General features: G+C 43.1%; 1 protein-coding gene across 4 annotated transcripts in view; it reads right to left on the bottom strand.

Annotated features, from left to right (window-relative positions):
* The window catches only part of prmt2ip (PRMT2 interacting protein), a 44,463-nt gene extending 27,445 nt beyond the window's left edge, over window positions 1-17,018 (bottom strand). For 2 of the 4 annotated variants that reach the window (XM_036934567.2, XM_090214763.1), the window contains exon 1: window positions 16,727-17,018. Coding sequence is in view for 2 of the 4 variants with exons in the window: in XM_090214762.1 (XP_090070888.1) it covers window positions 11,181-11,212 (32 nt within the window). In the remaining 2 variants the exon portion in view is untranslated. Of the gene's footprint in view, window positions 1-11,180; window positions 11,289-16,726 lie in introns of those variants that run through there. The other 2 variants (XM_090214762.1, XM_090214757.1) reach the window with 2 other exon arrangements.
* Between the last annotated feature and the right edge of the window lie 395 nt (window positions 17,019-17,413).

Raw genomic sequence — 17,413 nt, 5'->3', positions numbered from 1 at the left:
CATATTGAGGGGGAGTAAACTGAAGAATGTATTTCAAACCTTCTCAAGGAAACACCACCGATGCTTTGTCAGTAATACTGAGATGATTTATCATCCTCTTTGCAGAGGATCACTTCATCATGGTGAAGTAAACAGTCACCTACATTTAACTCATGTGGGCCACAACCTAACCACAGACGTAGACAGGTCGCCTCATCTAGCGCACAGGGGTATTCTACAGCCCACGCGGAGGCATTCTACAGCCCACGCCGAGGCGCTCTACAAGCCCAAGCCGAGGCGCTCTACAGCCCAAGCCGAGGCGCTCTACAGCCCAAGCCGAGGCGCTCTACAGCCCACCCGCTCTACAGCCCACGCCATGGCGCTCTACAGCCCACGCCGAGGCGCTCTACATACCACGCGCTCTACAGCCCACGCCGAGGCGCTCTACAGCCCAGGCCGAGGCGCTCTACAGCCCACGGCGAGGCGCTCTACAGCCCACGCCGAGGCGCTCTACAGCCCACGCCGAGGCGCTCTACAGCCCAAGCCTAGGCGCTCTACAGCCCACGCCGAGGCGCTCTACAGCCCACCCGCTCTACAGCCCACGTCGAGGCGCTCTACATACCACGCCGAGGCGCTCTACATACCACGCGCTCTACAGCCCACGCCGAGGCGCTCTACAGCCCACGCCGAGGCGCTCTACAACCCAAGCCTAGGCGCTCTACAGCCCACGCCGAGGCGCTCTACAGCCCACCCGCTCTACAGCCCACGTCGAGGCGCTCTACATACCACGCCGAGGCGCTCTACATACCACGCGCTCTACAGCCCACGCCGAGGCGCTCTACAGCCCACGCGCTCTACAGCCCACGCCGAGGCGCTCTACAGCCCACGCCGAGGCGCTCTACAGCCCAGGCCGAGGCGCTCTACAGCCCACGCCGAGGCGCTCTACAGCCCACGCCGAGGCGCTCTACATACCACCCGCTCTACAGCCCACGCCGAGGCGCTCTACAGCCCAAGCCGAAGCGCTCTACAGCCCACGCCGAGGCGCTCTACATACCACCCGCTCTACAGCCCTCGCCGAGGCGCTCTACAGCCCACGCCGAGGCGCTCTACAGCCCACGCCGAGGCGCTCTACAGCCCACGCCGAGGCGCTCTACAGCCCACGCCGAGGCGCTCTACATACCACGCGCTCTACAGCCCACGCCGAGGCGCTCTACAGTCTCATCTCTCCAACACCTCAGGTAGGAGGGACTGGTGGTTACCTAGCCACACGTCAGGAGGATAGAGCAGAGGTGTACACACACACACACACACACACACACACACACACACAACTGAAGAGGGATGTTGGCTTATGATTCATGACATATTACTTATTGACATGTAGAAAAGCAGGTTCTGGTACGAGGTCAGTCTGACCAGCGTGACCAATTAATAATTATCCTTCCTGCAGTGAGTTCAGGGGTGGACCTTAGAGTTCACTGTGTCTGCTGTCATACAACGTTCTGCTGTCACACAATATTCTGCTGTCACACAACACAACATTACATTCTCTTCAATACAACATTCTGCTGTCACACAACACAACACTACATTCTCTTCAATACAACATTCTGCTGTCACACAACATTACATTCTCTTCAATACAACATTCTGCTGTCACACAACACAACATTACATTCTCTTCAATACAACATTCTGCTGTCACACAACATTACATTCTCTTCAATACAACATTCTGCTGTCACACAACACAACATTACATTCTCTTCAATACAACATTCTGCTGTCACACAACATTACATTCTCTTCAATACAACATTCTGCTGTCACACAACACAACATTACATTCTCTTCAATACAACATTCTGCTGTCACACAACACAACATTACATTCTCTTCAATACAACATTCTGCTGTCACACAACACAACATTACATTCTCTTCAATACAACATTCTGCTGTCACACAACACTACATTCTCTTCAATACAACATTCTGCTGTCACACAACACTACATTCTCTTCAATACAACATTCTGCTGTCACACAACACAACATTACATTCTCTTCAATACAACATTCTGCTGTCACACAACATTACATTCTCTTCAATACAACATTCTGCTGTCACACAACACAACATTACATTCTCTTCAATACAACATTCTGCTGTCACACAACATTACATTCTCTTCAATACAACATTCTGCTGTCACACAACACAACATTACATTCTCTTCAATACAACATTCTGCTGTCACACAACACAACAGTACATTCTCTTCAATACAACATTCTGCTGTCACACAACATTACATTCTCTTCAATACAACATTCTGCTGTCACACAACACAACATTACATTCTCTTCAATACAACATTCTGCTGTCACACAACATTACATTCTCTTCAATACAACATTCTGCTGTCACACAACACAACATTCTCTTCAATACAACATTCTGCTGTCACACAACACAACATTCTCTTCAATACAACATTCTGCTGTCACACAACACAACATTACATTCTCTTCAATACAACATTCTGCTGTCACACAACACAACATTACATTCTCTTCAATACAACATTCTGCTGTCACACAACACAACATTACATTCTCTTCAATACAACATTCTGCTGTCACACAACACAACATTACATTCTCTTCAATACAACATTCTGCTGTCACACAACACAACATTCTCTTCAATACAATATTCTGCTGTCACACAACACAACATTACATTCTCTTCAATACAACATTCTGCTGTCACACAACATTACATTCTCTTCAATACAACATTCTGCTGTCACACAACACGACATTACATTCTCTTCAATACAACATTCTGCTGTCACACAACACAACATTACATTCTCTTCAATACAACATTCTGCTGTCACACAACACAACATTACATTCTCTTCAATACAACATTCTGCTGTCACACAACACAACATTCTCTTCAATACAACATTATGCCATCACACAACACAACATTCTCTTCAATACAACATTCTGCTGTCACACAACATTACATTCTCTTCAATACAACATTCTGCTGTCACACAACACAACATTACATTCTCTTCAATATAACATTCTGCTGTCACACAACATTACATTCTCTTCAATACAACATTCTGCTGTCACACAACACAACATTACATTCTCTTCAATACAACATTCTGCTGTCACACGACACATTACATTCTCTTCAATACAACATTCTGCTGTCACACAACACAACATTCTCTTCAATACAACATTCTGCTGTCACACAACACAACATTCTCTTCAATACAACATTCTGCTGTCACACAACATTACATTCTCTTCAATACAACATTCTGCTGTCACACAACATTACATTCTCTTCAATACAACATTCTGCTGTCACACAACACAACATTCTCTTCAATACAACATTCTGCTGTCACACAACATTACATTCTCTTCAATACAACATTCTGCTGTCACACAACACAACACTACATTCTCTTCAATACAACATTCTGCTGTCACACAACATTACATTCTCTTCAATACAACATTCTGCTGTCACACAACACAACATTACATTCTCTTCAATACAACATTCTGCTGTCACACAACACTACATTCTCTTCAATACAACATTCTGCTGTCACACGACACATTACATTCTCTTCAATACAACATTCTGCTGTCACACAACACAACATTACATTCTCTTCAATACAACATTCTGCTGTCACACAACACAACATTACATTCTCTTCAATACAACATTCTGCTGTCACACAACACAACATTCTCTTCAATACAATATTCTGCTGTCACACAACACAACATTACATTCTCTTCAATACAACATTCTGCTGTCACACAACATTACATTCTCTTCAATACAACATTCTGCTGTCACACAACACAACATTACATTCTCTTCAATACAACATTCTGCTGTCACACAACACAACATTACATTCTCTTCAATACAACATTCTGCTGTCACACAACACTACATTCTCTTCAATACAACATTCTGCTGTCACACAACACAACATTACATTCTCTTCAATACAACATTCTGCTGTCACACAACATTACATTCTCTTCAATACAACATTCTGCTGTCACACAACACAACATTACATTCTCTTCAATACAACATTCTGCTGTCACACAACATTACATTCTCTTCAATACAACATTCTGCTGTCACACAACACAACATTACATTCTCTTCAATACAACATTCTGCTGTCACACAACACAACAGTACATTCTCTTCAATACAACATTCTGCTGTCACACAACATTACATTCTCTTCAATACAACATTCTGCTGTCACACAACACAACATTACATTCTCTTCAATACAACATTCTGCTGTCACACAACATTACATTCTCTTCAATACAACATTCTGCTGTCACACAACACAACATTCTCTTCAATACAACATTCTGCTGTCACACAACACAACATTCTCTTCAATACAACATTCTGCTGTCACACAACACAACATTACATTCTCTTCAATACAACATTCTGCTGTCACACAACACAACATTACATTCTCTTCAATACAACATTCTGCTGTCACACAACACAACATTACATTCTCTTCAATACAACATTCTGCTGTCACACAACACAACATTACATTCTCTTCAATACAACATTCTGCTGTCACACAACACAACATTCTCTTCAATACAATATTCTGCTGTCACACAACACAACATTACATTCTCTTCAATACAACATTCTGCTGTCACACAACATTACATTCTCTTCAATACAACATTCTGCTGTCACACAACACGACATTACATTCTCTTCAATACAACATTCTGCTGTCACACAACACAACATTACATTCTCTTCAATACAACATTCTGCTGTCACACAACACAACATTACATTCTCTTCAATACAACATTCTGCTGTCACACAACACAACATTCTCTTCAATACAACATTATGCCATCACACAACACAACATTCTCTTCAATACAACATTCTGCTGTCACACAACATTACATTCTCTTCAATACAACATTCTGCTGTCACACAACACAACATTACATTCTCTTCAATATAACATTCTGCTGTCACACAACATTACATTCTCTTCAATACAACATTCTGCTGTCACACAACACAACATTACATTCTCTTCAATACAACATTCTGCTGTCACACGACACATTACATTCTCTTCAATACAACATTCTGCTGTCACACAACACAACATTCTCTTCAATACAACATTCTGCTGTCACACAACACAACATTCTCTTCAATACAACATTCTGCTGTCACACAACATTACATTCTCTTCAATACAACATTCTGCTGTCACACAACATTACATTCTCTTCAATACAACATTCTGCTGTCACACAACACAACATTCTCTTCAATACAACATTCTGCTGTCACACAACATTACATTCTCTTCAATACAACATTCTGCTGTCACACAACACAACACTACATTCTCTTCAATACAACATTCTGCTGTCACACAACATTACATTCTCTTCAATACAACATTCTGCTGTCACACAACACAACATTACATTCTCTTCAATACAACATTCTGCTGTCACACAACACTACATTCTCTTCAATACAACATTCTGCTGTCACACGACACATTACATTCTCTTCAATACAACATTCTGCTGTCACACAACACAACATTACATTCTCTTCAATACAACATTCTGCTGTCACACAACACAACATTACATTCTCTTCAATACAACATTCTGCTGTCACACGACACAACATTACATTCTCTTCAATACAACATTCTGCTGTCACACAACATTACATTCTCTTCAATACAACATTCTGCTGTCACACAACATTCTGCTGTCACACAACACAACATTACATTCTCTTCAATACAACATTCTGCTGTCACACAACATTACATTCTCTTCAATACAACATTCTGCTGTCACACAACATTCTGCTGTCACACAACACAACATTACATTCTCTTCAATACAACATTCTGCTGTCACACAACATTCTGCTGTCACACAACACTACATTCTCTTCAATACAACATTCTGCTGTCACACAACACAACATTACATTCTCTTCAATACAACATTCTGCTGTCACACAACATTCTGCTGTCACACAACATTACATTCTCTTCAATACAACATTCTGCTGTCACACAACATTACATTCTCTTCAATACAACATTCTGCTGTCACACAACATTACATTCTCTTCAATACAACATTCTGCTGTCACACAACACAACATTACATTCTCTTCAATACAACATTCTGCTGTCACACAACATTACATTCTCTTCAATACAACATTCTGCTGTCACACAACATTACATTCTCTTCAATACAACATTCTACTGTCACACAACATTACATTCTCTTCAATACAACATTCTGCTGTCACACGACACATTACATTCTCTTCAATACAACATTCTGCTGTCACACGACACATTACATTCTCTTCAATACAACATTCTACTGTCACACAACATTACATTCTCTTCAATACAACATTCTACTGTCACACGACACATTACATTCTCTTCAATACAACATTCTGCTGTCACACGACACATTATTCTCTTCAATACAACATTCTGCTGTCACACAACATTACATTCTCTTCAATACAACATTCTGCTGTCACACGACACATTACATTCTCTTCAATACAACATTCTGCTGTCACACAACATTACATTCTCTTCAATACAACATTCTGCTGTCACACAACACAACATTACATTCTCTTCAATACAACATTCTGCTGTCACACAACACAACATTACATTCTCTTCAATACAACATTCTGCTGTCACACGACATTACATTCTCTTCAATACAACATTCTGCTGTCACACAACACAACATTACATTCTCTTCAATACAACATTCTGCTGTCACACGACACAACATTACATTCTCTTCAATACAACATTCTGCTGTCACACGACACAACATTACATTCTCTTCAATACAACATTCTGCTGTCACACAACATTACATTCTCTTCAATACAACATTCTGCTGTCACACAACACTACATTCTCTTCAATACAACATTCTGCTGTCACACAACACTACATTCTCTTCAATACAACATTCTGCTGTCACACAACACAACATTACATTCTCTTCAATACAACATTCTGCTGTCACACAACACAACATTACATTCTCTTCAATACAACATTCTGCTGTCACACAACACAACATTACATTCTCTTCAATACAACATTCTGCTGTCACACAACAACATTACATTCTCTTCAATACAACATTACATTATCAGTGAAACAACGCAGGAGGAAAACGGGCACATTGATTGACCGATACCAAGGAAAGCAGTAAGTCTATTATCCACAGTACATTGTGAGGTTACATACACTACACGACCAAAAGTATGTGGACACTTGCTCGTCAAACATCTCATTCCAAAATCATCGGCATTAATATTGAGTTGTTTCCCCTTTGCCGCTATAAAACAGCCTCCACACTTCTGGGAAGGCTTTCCACTTGATGTTAGATAATTAGTGAGGTCACGCACTGATTTATGGTGATTAGGTCTGGCTCGCAGTCTGCGTTCCAATTCATCCCAAAGGTGTTTGATGGGGTTGAGGTCAGGGCTCTGTGCAGGCCAGTCAAGTTCTTCCACAACTATCGACAAACTATTTCTGTATGGACCTTGCTTGGTGCACGGGGCATTGTCATGTTGAACTAGGAAAGGGTCTTCCCCAAACTGTTGCAACAATGTTAGAAGCACAGAATCATCTTGAATGGCATGGTATGCTGTAGTGTTAGGATTTCCCTTCACTGGAACTAAGGGGCCCGAACCATGAAAAACAGCCCCAATCTATTATTCCTCCTCCACCAAACTTTACAGTTGGCACTGCATTCGGGCAGGTAGCTTTCTCCTGGGTGTTGCAACCAAGGACAGATGATTTTTACACGTTACGCGCTTCAGCGGTCCCATTCTGTGAGCTTGTGTGACCTACCACTTCATGGCTGGGCCGTTGTTGCTCCTAGATGTTTCCAGTTCACAATAATAGTACTTACAGTTGACTGGGGCAGCTCTAGCAAGGCAGAAATTTGATGAACTGACTTGTTGGAAAGGTCATTCTACTGCCAATGTTTGTCTATGGAGATTGCATGGCGGTGCGCTCGATTTTATACACCTGCCAGCAACGGGTGTGGCTGAAATAGCCGAATCCAATAATATGAAGGGGTGTTCACATACTTTTATATATATATGCACACGCAGTGCATTCGGAAAGTATCCAGAGCCTTTGAATTTTTCCAGATTATTACAGCCTTATTCTAAAATTGATTCAATTGTTATTTGTCCCTCAATCTACACACAATACTGCATGATAAAAATCTGAAAAATAACATTTACATAAGTATTCAGACAGTTTACTCAGTACTTTATTAAAGCACCTTTGGCAGCGATTACAGCCTCGAGTCTTCTTGTGTATGACGCTACAAGCTCGGCACACCTGTATTTGGAGAGTTTCTCCCATTCTTCTCTGCAGATCCTCTCAAGTCAGGTTGGATGAGGAGCGTCGATGCACAGCTATTTTCAGGTCTCTCCAGCGATGTTTGATTGGGTTCAAGTCTGGGCTCTGGCTGGGCCACTCAAGGACATTCAGAGACTTGTCCTGAAGCCACTCCTGCATTGTCTTGGCTGTGTGTTTAGGGTCGTTGTCCTTTTGGAAGGTGAACCTTCGCCCCAGTCTGAGGTCCTGAGCGCTCTGGAGCAGGTTTTCATCAAGGATCTCTCTGTACTTTGCTCCGTTCATCTTTGCCTCGATCCTGACTGGTCTGCCAGTCTCTGCCGCTGAAAAACATCCCCACAGTGTGATGCTGCCACCACTATGCTTCACCGTAGGGATAGTCTGAGGGTCCTTTAGATGCTTTTGGCAAACTCCAAGCGGGCTGTCAAATGGCTTTTACTGAGGAGTGGCTTCCGTCTGGCCTCTCTACCATAAAGGCCTGATTGGTGGAGTGCTGCAGAGATGTTTGTCCTGCTGGAAGGTTCTCCCATCTCCACAGAGGAACTCTGGAGCTCTGTCAGTGTGACCATCGGGTTCTTGGTCACTTCCCTGACCAAGGCCCTGCTCCCCCAATTGTTCAGTTTGGCTGGGCGGCCAGCTCTAGGAAAAGTGTTGGTGGATCCAAACTTCTTCCATTTAAGAATGAGGGCGGCCACTGTGTTCTTGAGGACCTTCAATGTGGCAGACACTTGTTGGTACCCTTCCCCAGATCTGTGCCTCGACACAATCCTGTCTCAGAGCTCTAAGGAAAATTCCGTCAAATGTGAGACCTTTATATAGACAGACGTGTGCCTTTCCCAAAATCATGTCCAATCAATTGATGATCAATGGAAACAGGATGCACCTGAGCTCAATTTCGAGTCTCATAGCAAAGGGTCTGAATAATTACGGAAATAAGGTATGTTTCTTTTTTATTGGATTTTATTTGCAAACACCTGTTTTCACTTTGCCAATATGGGGTATTGTGTGTAGAAAACAACTAATTTAATCAATTTTAGAAAAATGCAGTAATGTAACAAAACGTGGAAAAATGGAAGGGGTCTGAATACTTTCCGAATGCACCGTAGTGTCATTAGTCACAATAATAGAATATTTAGACAATGGAATAAAGCCTTAGCGTCAGAAGTAAAGTGTCTCCTGTTTGCCTCAAATTAGTCCTTTTTGGATGTTTTCTTGGTTAGCCCTTTAGCTATTATATCTAGCTACCATGGAATGAATAGAGTCTAGATAAACTAGACATGACCAGAGCTATATAAACAATGTTGCTACCCATCATTATGACTAATTATATATTGAGTGACCAGAGGACATATTTTCCCCTGAAACAAAAAGCCTGGTGACACAAACGCCAACTCTGAGTCACACAGCTTTTTCACCCCTAGAGTCGGCCCCAATCCACCCCATGGAGTCGGCCCCAACCCACCCCTGGAGTCGGCCCCAACCCAACCCACCCACCCCTGGAGTCGGCCCCACCCCACGCACCACTGGAGTCGGCCCCAACCCAACCCAACCCACCCACCCCTGGAGTCGGCCCCACCCCACCCACCCCTGGAGTCGGCCCCACCCCACGCACCACTGGAGTCGGCCCCACCCCACCCCACCCCACCCACCCCTGGAGTCGGCCCCACCCCACCCCACGCACCCCTGGAGTCGGCCCCACCCCACGCACCCCTGGAGTCGGCCCCAACCCACCCCACGCACCCCTGGAGTCGGCCCCAACCCACCCCAACCACGCCTGGAGTCGGCCCCAACCCACCCCAACCACGCCTGGAGTCGGCCCCAACCCACCCCAACCACGCCTGGAGTCGGCCCCAACCCACCCCAACCACGCCTGGAGTCGGCCCCAACCCACCCCACCCACGCCTGGAGTCGGCCCCAACCCACCCCACCCACGCCTGGAGTCGGCCCCAACCCACCCCACCCACCCCTGGAGTCGGCCCCACCCCACGCACCACTGGAGTCGGCCCCAACCCACCACTGGAGTCGGCCCCAACCCACCACTGGAGTCGGCCCCACCCCACGCACCACTGGAGTCGGCCCCACCCCACGCACCACTGGAGTCGGCCCCACCCCACCCCACCCACGCCTGGAGTCGGCCCAAACCCACCCACGCCTGGAGTCGGCCCCAACCCACCCCACCCACGCCTGGAGTCGGCCCCAACCCACCTCACCCACGCCTGGAGTCGGCCCCACCCCACGCACCCCTGGAGTCGGCCCCACCCCACCCCACCCCACGCACCCCTGGAGTCGGCCCCAACCCACACACGCCTGGAGTCGGCCCCAACCCACACACGCCTGGAGTCGGCCCCACCCCACCCACGTCTGGAGTCGGCTTCAAATCAGTGTAGATGAAGGGGAAGAGACGGGTTAAAGAAGGATTCTTCAGCCTTGAGACATAGATTGTGTATGTGTGCCATTCAGAGGGTGAATGGGCAAGACAAAATATTTAAATGCCTTTGACCACCCCTGGTAGTAGATGCAAAAACTGCAACGCTGCTGGGTTTTTTACACTCAAAAGTTTTCCCGTGTGTATCAAGAATGGTCCACCACCCAAAGGACATTCAGCCAACTTAACACAACTGTGACGCATCAGAGTCAACATGGGCCAGCATACCTGTGGAATGTTTGACACCTTGTAGAATCCATGCCCCGGCAATTGAGGCTGTTCCGAGGGCAAAAGGGGGTGCAACTCAATATTAGGAAGGTGTTCCTGATGTTTGTTATACTCAGTGTGTGGATACATACAAAACACACACACTACCAGTCAAAAGTTTGGACACATCTACTCATTCCAGGGTTTTTCTTTATTTAGATTAATAGCGAAGACGTCCAAACTACGAAACAAAACATAAGGAATCATGTAGTAAGCAACAACAACAAAAAGTTAAAGAAATCTAAATATATTTTATATTTGAGATTCTTCTAAAGCCAACACCTCATTTGGCCGCCTTTCTTTACAGTTCTCTGCTGCCTGTGACTGGAACGAATTGCAAAAATCATTGAAGTTGGAGACTTTTATCTCCCTCGCCAACTTCAAACATCTGCTATCTGAGCAGCTAACCGATCGCTGCAGCTGTACATAGTCCATCGGTAAATAGCCCACCCAATTTACCTAACCTCATCCCCATACTGTTTTTATTTATTTACTTTTCTGCTCTTTTGCACACCAGTATCTCTACCTGTACATGACCATCTGATCATTTATCACTCCAGTGTTAATCTGCATAATTGTAATTATTTGCCTACCTCCTCATGCCTTTTGCACACACAGACTATTTTTTCATTTTTTTCTCTACTGTGTTATTTACTTGTTAATTGTTTACTCCATGTGTAACTCTGTGTTGTCTGTTCACACTGCTATGCTTTATCTTGGCCAGGTCGCAATTGTAAATGAGAACTTGTTCTCAACTAGCCTACCTGGTTAAATAAAGGTAAAATAAAAAAATAAATAAAAAAAAAAAGTAGCCACCCTTTGCCTTAATGCCAAGAGTGCGAAAAGATGTCATCATCTCAACCAGCTTCATGAGGTAGTCACCTTAAGAAATGTCTGAGTTTCGTTGTTCCAACTAGCATGTGAACACAGTGTCTGGCTAGGTATATATATATCTCAGGACCTGACACAAGGATTTGCATATTCTTGATACCATTTGAAAAAGGAAACACTGAAGTTTGTGGAAATGTGAAATTAATGTAGGAGAAAAAGATAATACAAAGAAAAAACATGAGGTTTTTTGTACCATCTTTGAAATGCAAGAGAAAGGACATAATGAATTATGCCAGCCCAGGCACAATTTAGGTTTTGGCCACAAGATGGCAGCAGTGTATGTGCAAAGTTTTAAACTGATCCAATCAACCATTGCACATCTCTTCAAAATGTTGTATCAAGACTGCCCAAATGTGCCTAATTGGTTTATTAATACATTTAAAGTTCATAACTGTGCACTCTCCTCAAACAATAGCATGGTATTCTTTCACTGTAAATTGGACAGTGCAGTTAGAGGGGGGGACACACGGATCAAGTAGATGTTAAAGTTAATTTGTGGAATTTCTTTCCTTCTTAATGCGTTTGAGCCAATCAGTTGTGTTGTGACAAGGTAGGGGTGATATACAGAATATTGTTTGCTAAAAGACCAAGTCCATATTATGGCAAGAAAAGCTCAAATAAGCAAAGAGAAACAATAGTCCATTATTACTTTTAGAAAATCAAGCGCGATGATGAAACTGCCTCTCATGGAAAGGAAGACCCAGAGTTACCTCTGCTGCAGAGGATAAGTTCATTAGAGTTACCAGCTTCAGAAATTGCAGCCCAAATAAATGCTTCAGAGTTCAAGTAACAGACACATCAACATCAGCTGTTCAGAGGAGACTGCATGAATCAGGCGTTCATGGTCAGATTACTGCAAAGAAACCACTACTAAAGGACACCAATAAGAATAAGAGACTTGCTTGGGCCAAGAAACACAAGTAATGGACAAATGTGAGATTTTTGGTTCCAACCACTGTGTCTTTGTGAGACACAGGGTAGGTGAATGGATGATCTCAACATGTGTGATTCCAACCGTGAAGCATGGAGGAGGTTGTGTGATGGTGTGGGGGTGCTTTGCTGGTGACATTGTGATTGATTTCGAATTCAAGGCACACAACCAGCATGGCTACCACAGCATTCTGCAGCAATACGCCATCCCATCTGGTTTGCGCTTACTGGAAATATCATTTGTTTTTCAACAGGACAATGATCAATACACCTCCAGGCTGTGTAAGGGCTACTTGACCAAGAAGGAGAGTGATGGAGTGCTGCGTCAGATGACCTGGCCTCCACAATCACCCGGCATCAAACCAATTGAGATGGTTTGGGGTGAGTTCTTGGACCGCAGAGTGAACGAAAAGCAGCCAACAAGTGCTCAGCATGTGGGAATTCCTTCAATGCTGTTGGAAAAGCATTCCAGGTGAAGATGGTTGAGAGAATGCCAAGAGTGTGCAAAGCTGTCATCAAGGTACAGGGTGGCTAATTTGAAGAATCTAAAATATATTTTGATTTGTTTAACAAATTACTACAAATTAATACATGATTACTTATATATATATCCTTCTGGATGGTAGCAGTGTGAACAGGCAGTGGCACTGGTGGTCGATGTCCTTGATGATCTTTTTGGCCTTCCTGTGACATCAGGTGCTGTAGGTGTCATGGAGGGCAGGTAGTTTGCCCCCAGTGATGCGTTGTGCAGACCACACCACACTCTGGAGAGCCTTGTGGTTGAGGGCGGTACAGTTGCCGTACCAGGCTGTGATACAGCCCGATTGTGCACCTGTAAATGTTTGTGAGGGTTTTGGGTGACAAGCCAAATTTCTTCAGCCTCCTGAGGTTGAAGAGGTGCCCGTTGCGCATTCTTCACCACACAGTCTTTGTGAGTGGACAATTTCAGTTTGTCTGTGATGTGTACACCTAACTTTCCACCTTCTCCACTGCTGTCCATTGGATGTGGACCCTCTGCTGTTAATCGTTTTATATATATTTTAAGGGGTGGATCAGCTTAATATTGAGGAAAGATTGATGGAAGCAACAATGTAACTGTCTGCATCATTTCCAATCCCCCATATATTTTTGGGGTAAAAAATTCCCCAACAACCCTCCCAACAACCCTTCCCCCAATTGGAGTAAACTAATAAACAATAACACTTAGGCTTCTACCTTCAGTTTATAGATCTGAGGAAACAAAACAAACTGTATTTGGTTAGGAACATCTTCCTTTCTTATTAAAAATGTCCAATTGATTCATGACTAATATATACAGTTGAAGTCAGAAGTTTACATACACCTTAGCCAAATACATTTAAACTCAGTTTTTCACAACTCCTGACATTTAATCCTAGTAAACAATCCCTGTTTTAGGTCGGTTAGGATCACCACTTTTTTAAAGAATTTAAATGTTTTAGAATTATTTATTAGCCTATCAGAAGCTTCTAAAGCCATGATGTCATTTTCTGGAATTTTTCAAGCTGTTTAAGAGGCACAGTCAACTTAGTGTATGTAAACTTCTGACCCACTGGAATTGTGATACAGTGAATTCTAAGTGAAATAATCTGTTTGTAAACAATTGTTGGAAAAATGACTTGTGTCATGAACAAAGTAGATGTCCTAACCGACTTGCCAAAACTATAGTCTGTTAACAATACATTTGTGGAGTGGTTGAAAAACGAGTTTTAATGACTCCAACCTAAGTGTATGTAAACTTCCGACTTCAACTGTATATTATTTCATAGTTTTGACTCTTCACTACTCTACAATGTAGATAATAGTAAAAATAAAGGAAAACCCTTGAATGAGTAGGTGTCCAAACTTTTGACTGGTACTGTACATATGTATATATACACACACATACATACTGTATATGCTAGACGTGCCAATGGAGTCTAGATAGTGAATTTACATGTCTAGCCTCTGACATGTCATTGTCATACCTCCTGCTGCAACAAAGAAAGGTTTGCAAAGAAGCTCAACTTTCTAAAGCAAATTAAGTTGATGCATTTGCAAATACGTAGGCTACCTTTGACACAGAATAGTCTAATAGCTGTTTGCATGAATAGCCTCTTAGGGAAAGTATGCAAATGTCACTATGTAAAACCATGCACAGGTTTATAAGATTCAACCAACTGATGCAGCCATCCTGAAGCTCCCTAGCCCGTGATCATGAGTTCCATTCCATTACAGAGTGTTTGGATGAAGGAGTCTTCTGTACAGGGGAGTTTTGTTAAGAGCCGCGACGCTCCGCCTAAACATTAACAGACAGAGTTTGTGGTTTTGAAAGCATACGGACATTATCTTTCATAACAGCAAGAAATAATACAAACTACATTAAAAAAGTTACATTGATACAGACCTTTATAGGGTTAACGTTCCCACACGGGCATATTTCCATTTTACAGCGCTTGTTTACGGAAGACAGAACTGACTACCTGTGCTAATTAGCCATCTGCGTCTCTGAACACCTGTGTGTAAAGGGGAGACAGACACCCCAAACCTGTTGTCACTGAACAAATACTGTCGGCTACAACTGTTAAAACTGTGAGCAGTAAATGTATTTTGCATTCGTGACATTATTTTGATGTGATATGAAAGTAGAGGAAGTTATGTTTCTAAAACCACACCACATTTGAGAATCGATTCATGTTTAGATGGAGTATTTAGCTGTTTTGGTTTCCAGAGCCAATTCTCTTTTAACTAGAACATGTAAGATCCTTAGACTAGAAGGAAGAACGTTAGGCTCCTGTAGCCCATTATTAGACTCGGAGCCCCCATACATTTTCAGGAAAACTTTAACACCATTGTGGCAATGGGGTAAGCCTACTGTGTCAGGGCTCGGGGAATCTGAAACTAGTATGCCTTTCTGAGATGGACTTGAAATACATTTATATCAATGCAATTGAGTAACAAATGTTTGCTTAATTTTTTGTATCTGACTTGCTAACTGGTTGAACGCAGCGGGTGTATAACTACAACCAATTGTAGTTGTTCCAACTAGCATGTGAACACAGTGTCTGGCTAGGTGATTCAACGCGCTACAATGGGCGGATCAGTTTTGCATGGCCCGGTGCGCCGGATGGGCGAATAAAATTATTTAGACCATTCCATTGGTCATGAAGTGAAATCTCCATCCACCCGGGAACCAGGCCATTGCAAAACGTGCTCTAGTGGGCGTTTGGCGCTTCCAAGACCGCTGGAAAAATCCTAACGTTAGTGATCTTCTGTTCGGAAAGTCAGAGCCACAGAAAGATGCCGAGTTCCCATCTTGGAATTCCGAGTTGGATGACCGTACAAAACGAATTTTCCCAGTGGGAGTTCATTTTTTGCAATTTCTCATGTCTTGAAAAAACTGAATTCGGAGTTTTCCGAGTTCCCAGTTATTTTGAACGCGGCAGTTGTTGCGACAGTTTCATGATTGCATCCATCGATACAAAGTATCAGCGTTACTTTTCACGTGGCTGCGTGCACCAATGGGTCACTGAAGTTCAACAAAATATTCTCTAAGCAATCGTGACCTGTGAAAATAAATCCACATTCTAATATCGTGATTGACATGATCAATCATCTTCAAATAATCATTAGCGGTGCAAAGTCGGTCAGACTAATAAATAAACTTCAGTTACAAAACGTCAACTTACCTCTTTATTCTGAGTAGACTACTGAACAAAATTCCCGCAAAGAATCCATGAAACACTCAGAAGTCAGATAAACTATTCGAAACATGCTGCTTCCGATTGCACGGCGAGGATTTACCAGACCAAATGATGTCATTCACTCAAATGTCAGGTTAAATGATTGGAATCCTGAACGCGATCTACATTGCCTTGTATGCCGTATATACATTGTAGTATGCCGATATGTTTTCATCATCTGTGCTGTTAACTGCTCGAAGTCCGCTGGGGTCGGAGGGAAAGGATTCAACCAATAAGCGACAGACAAGACAAGGGAGGGAAGGTCTGTGATCTAGCCTATAGGCGGGGTTAAAGGGTCTATAGGCGGAGTTAAACAATAGAACAAGAATGAGCTCAACGTTAAAGGTCCAATGCAGCCGTTTTTATCTCAAAACACTTCTGAGTAACAATTAAGCACCTCAATGTGCTTGTATATAGTACACTACTTTTAACCAGAGCCCTATAGAACCCTATTCCCTATATAGTGCACTACTTTAGACCAGAGCCCTATAGAACCCTATTCCCTATATAGAGTACACTACTTTAGACCAGAGCCCTATAGAACCCTATTCCCTATATAGTACACTACTTTAAACCAGACCCCTATAGAACCCTATTCCCTATATAGTGCACTACTTTAGACCAGAGCCATAT

Source organism: Oncorhynchus mykiss, chromosome 2 (genome assembly GCF_057628025.1).
Source record: "Oncorhynchus mykiss isolate SJ-2025 chromosome 2, ASM5762802v1, whole genome shotgun sequence".
NCBI lineage: Eukaryota > Metazoa > Chordata > Actinopteri > Salmoniformes > Salmonidae > Oncorhynchus > Oncorhynchus mykiss.
The sequence above is the reverse complement of the archived record's forward strand: the minus strand, read 5'-3'. Positions and strand labels throughout refer to the sequence as shown.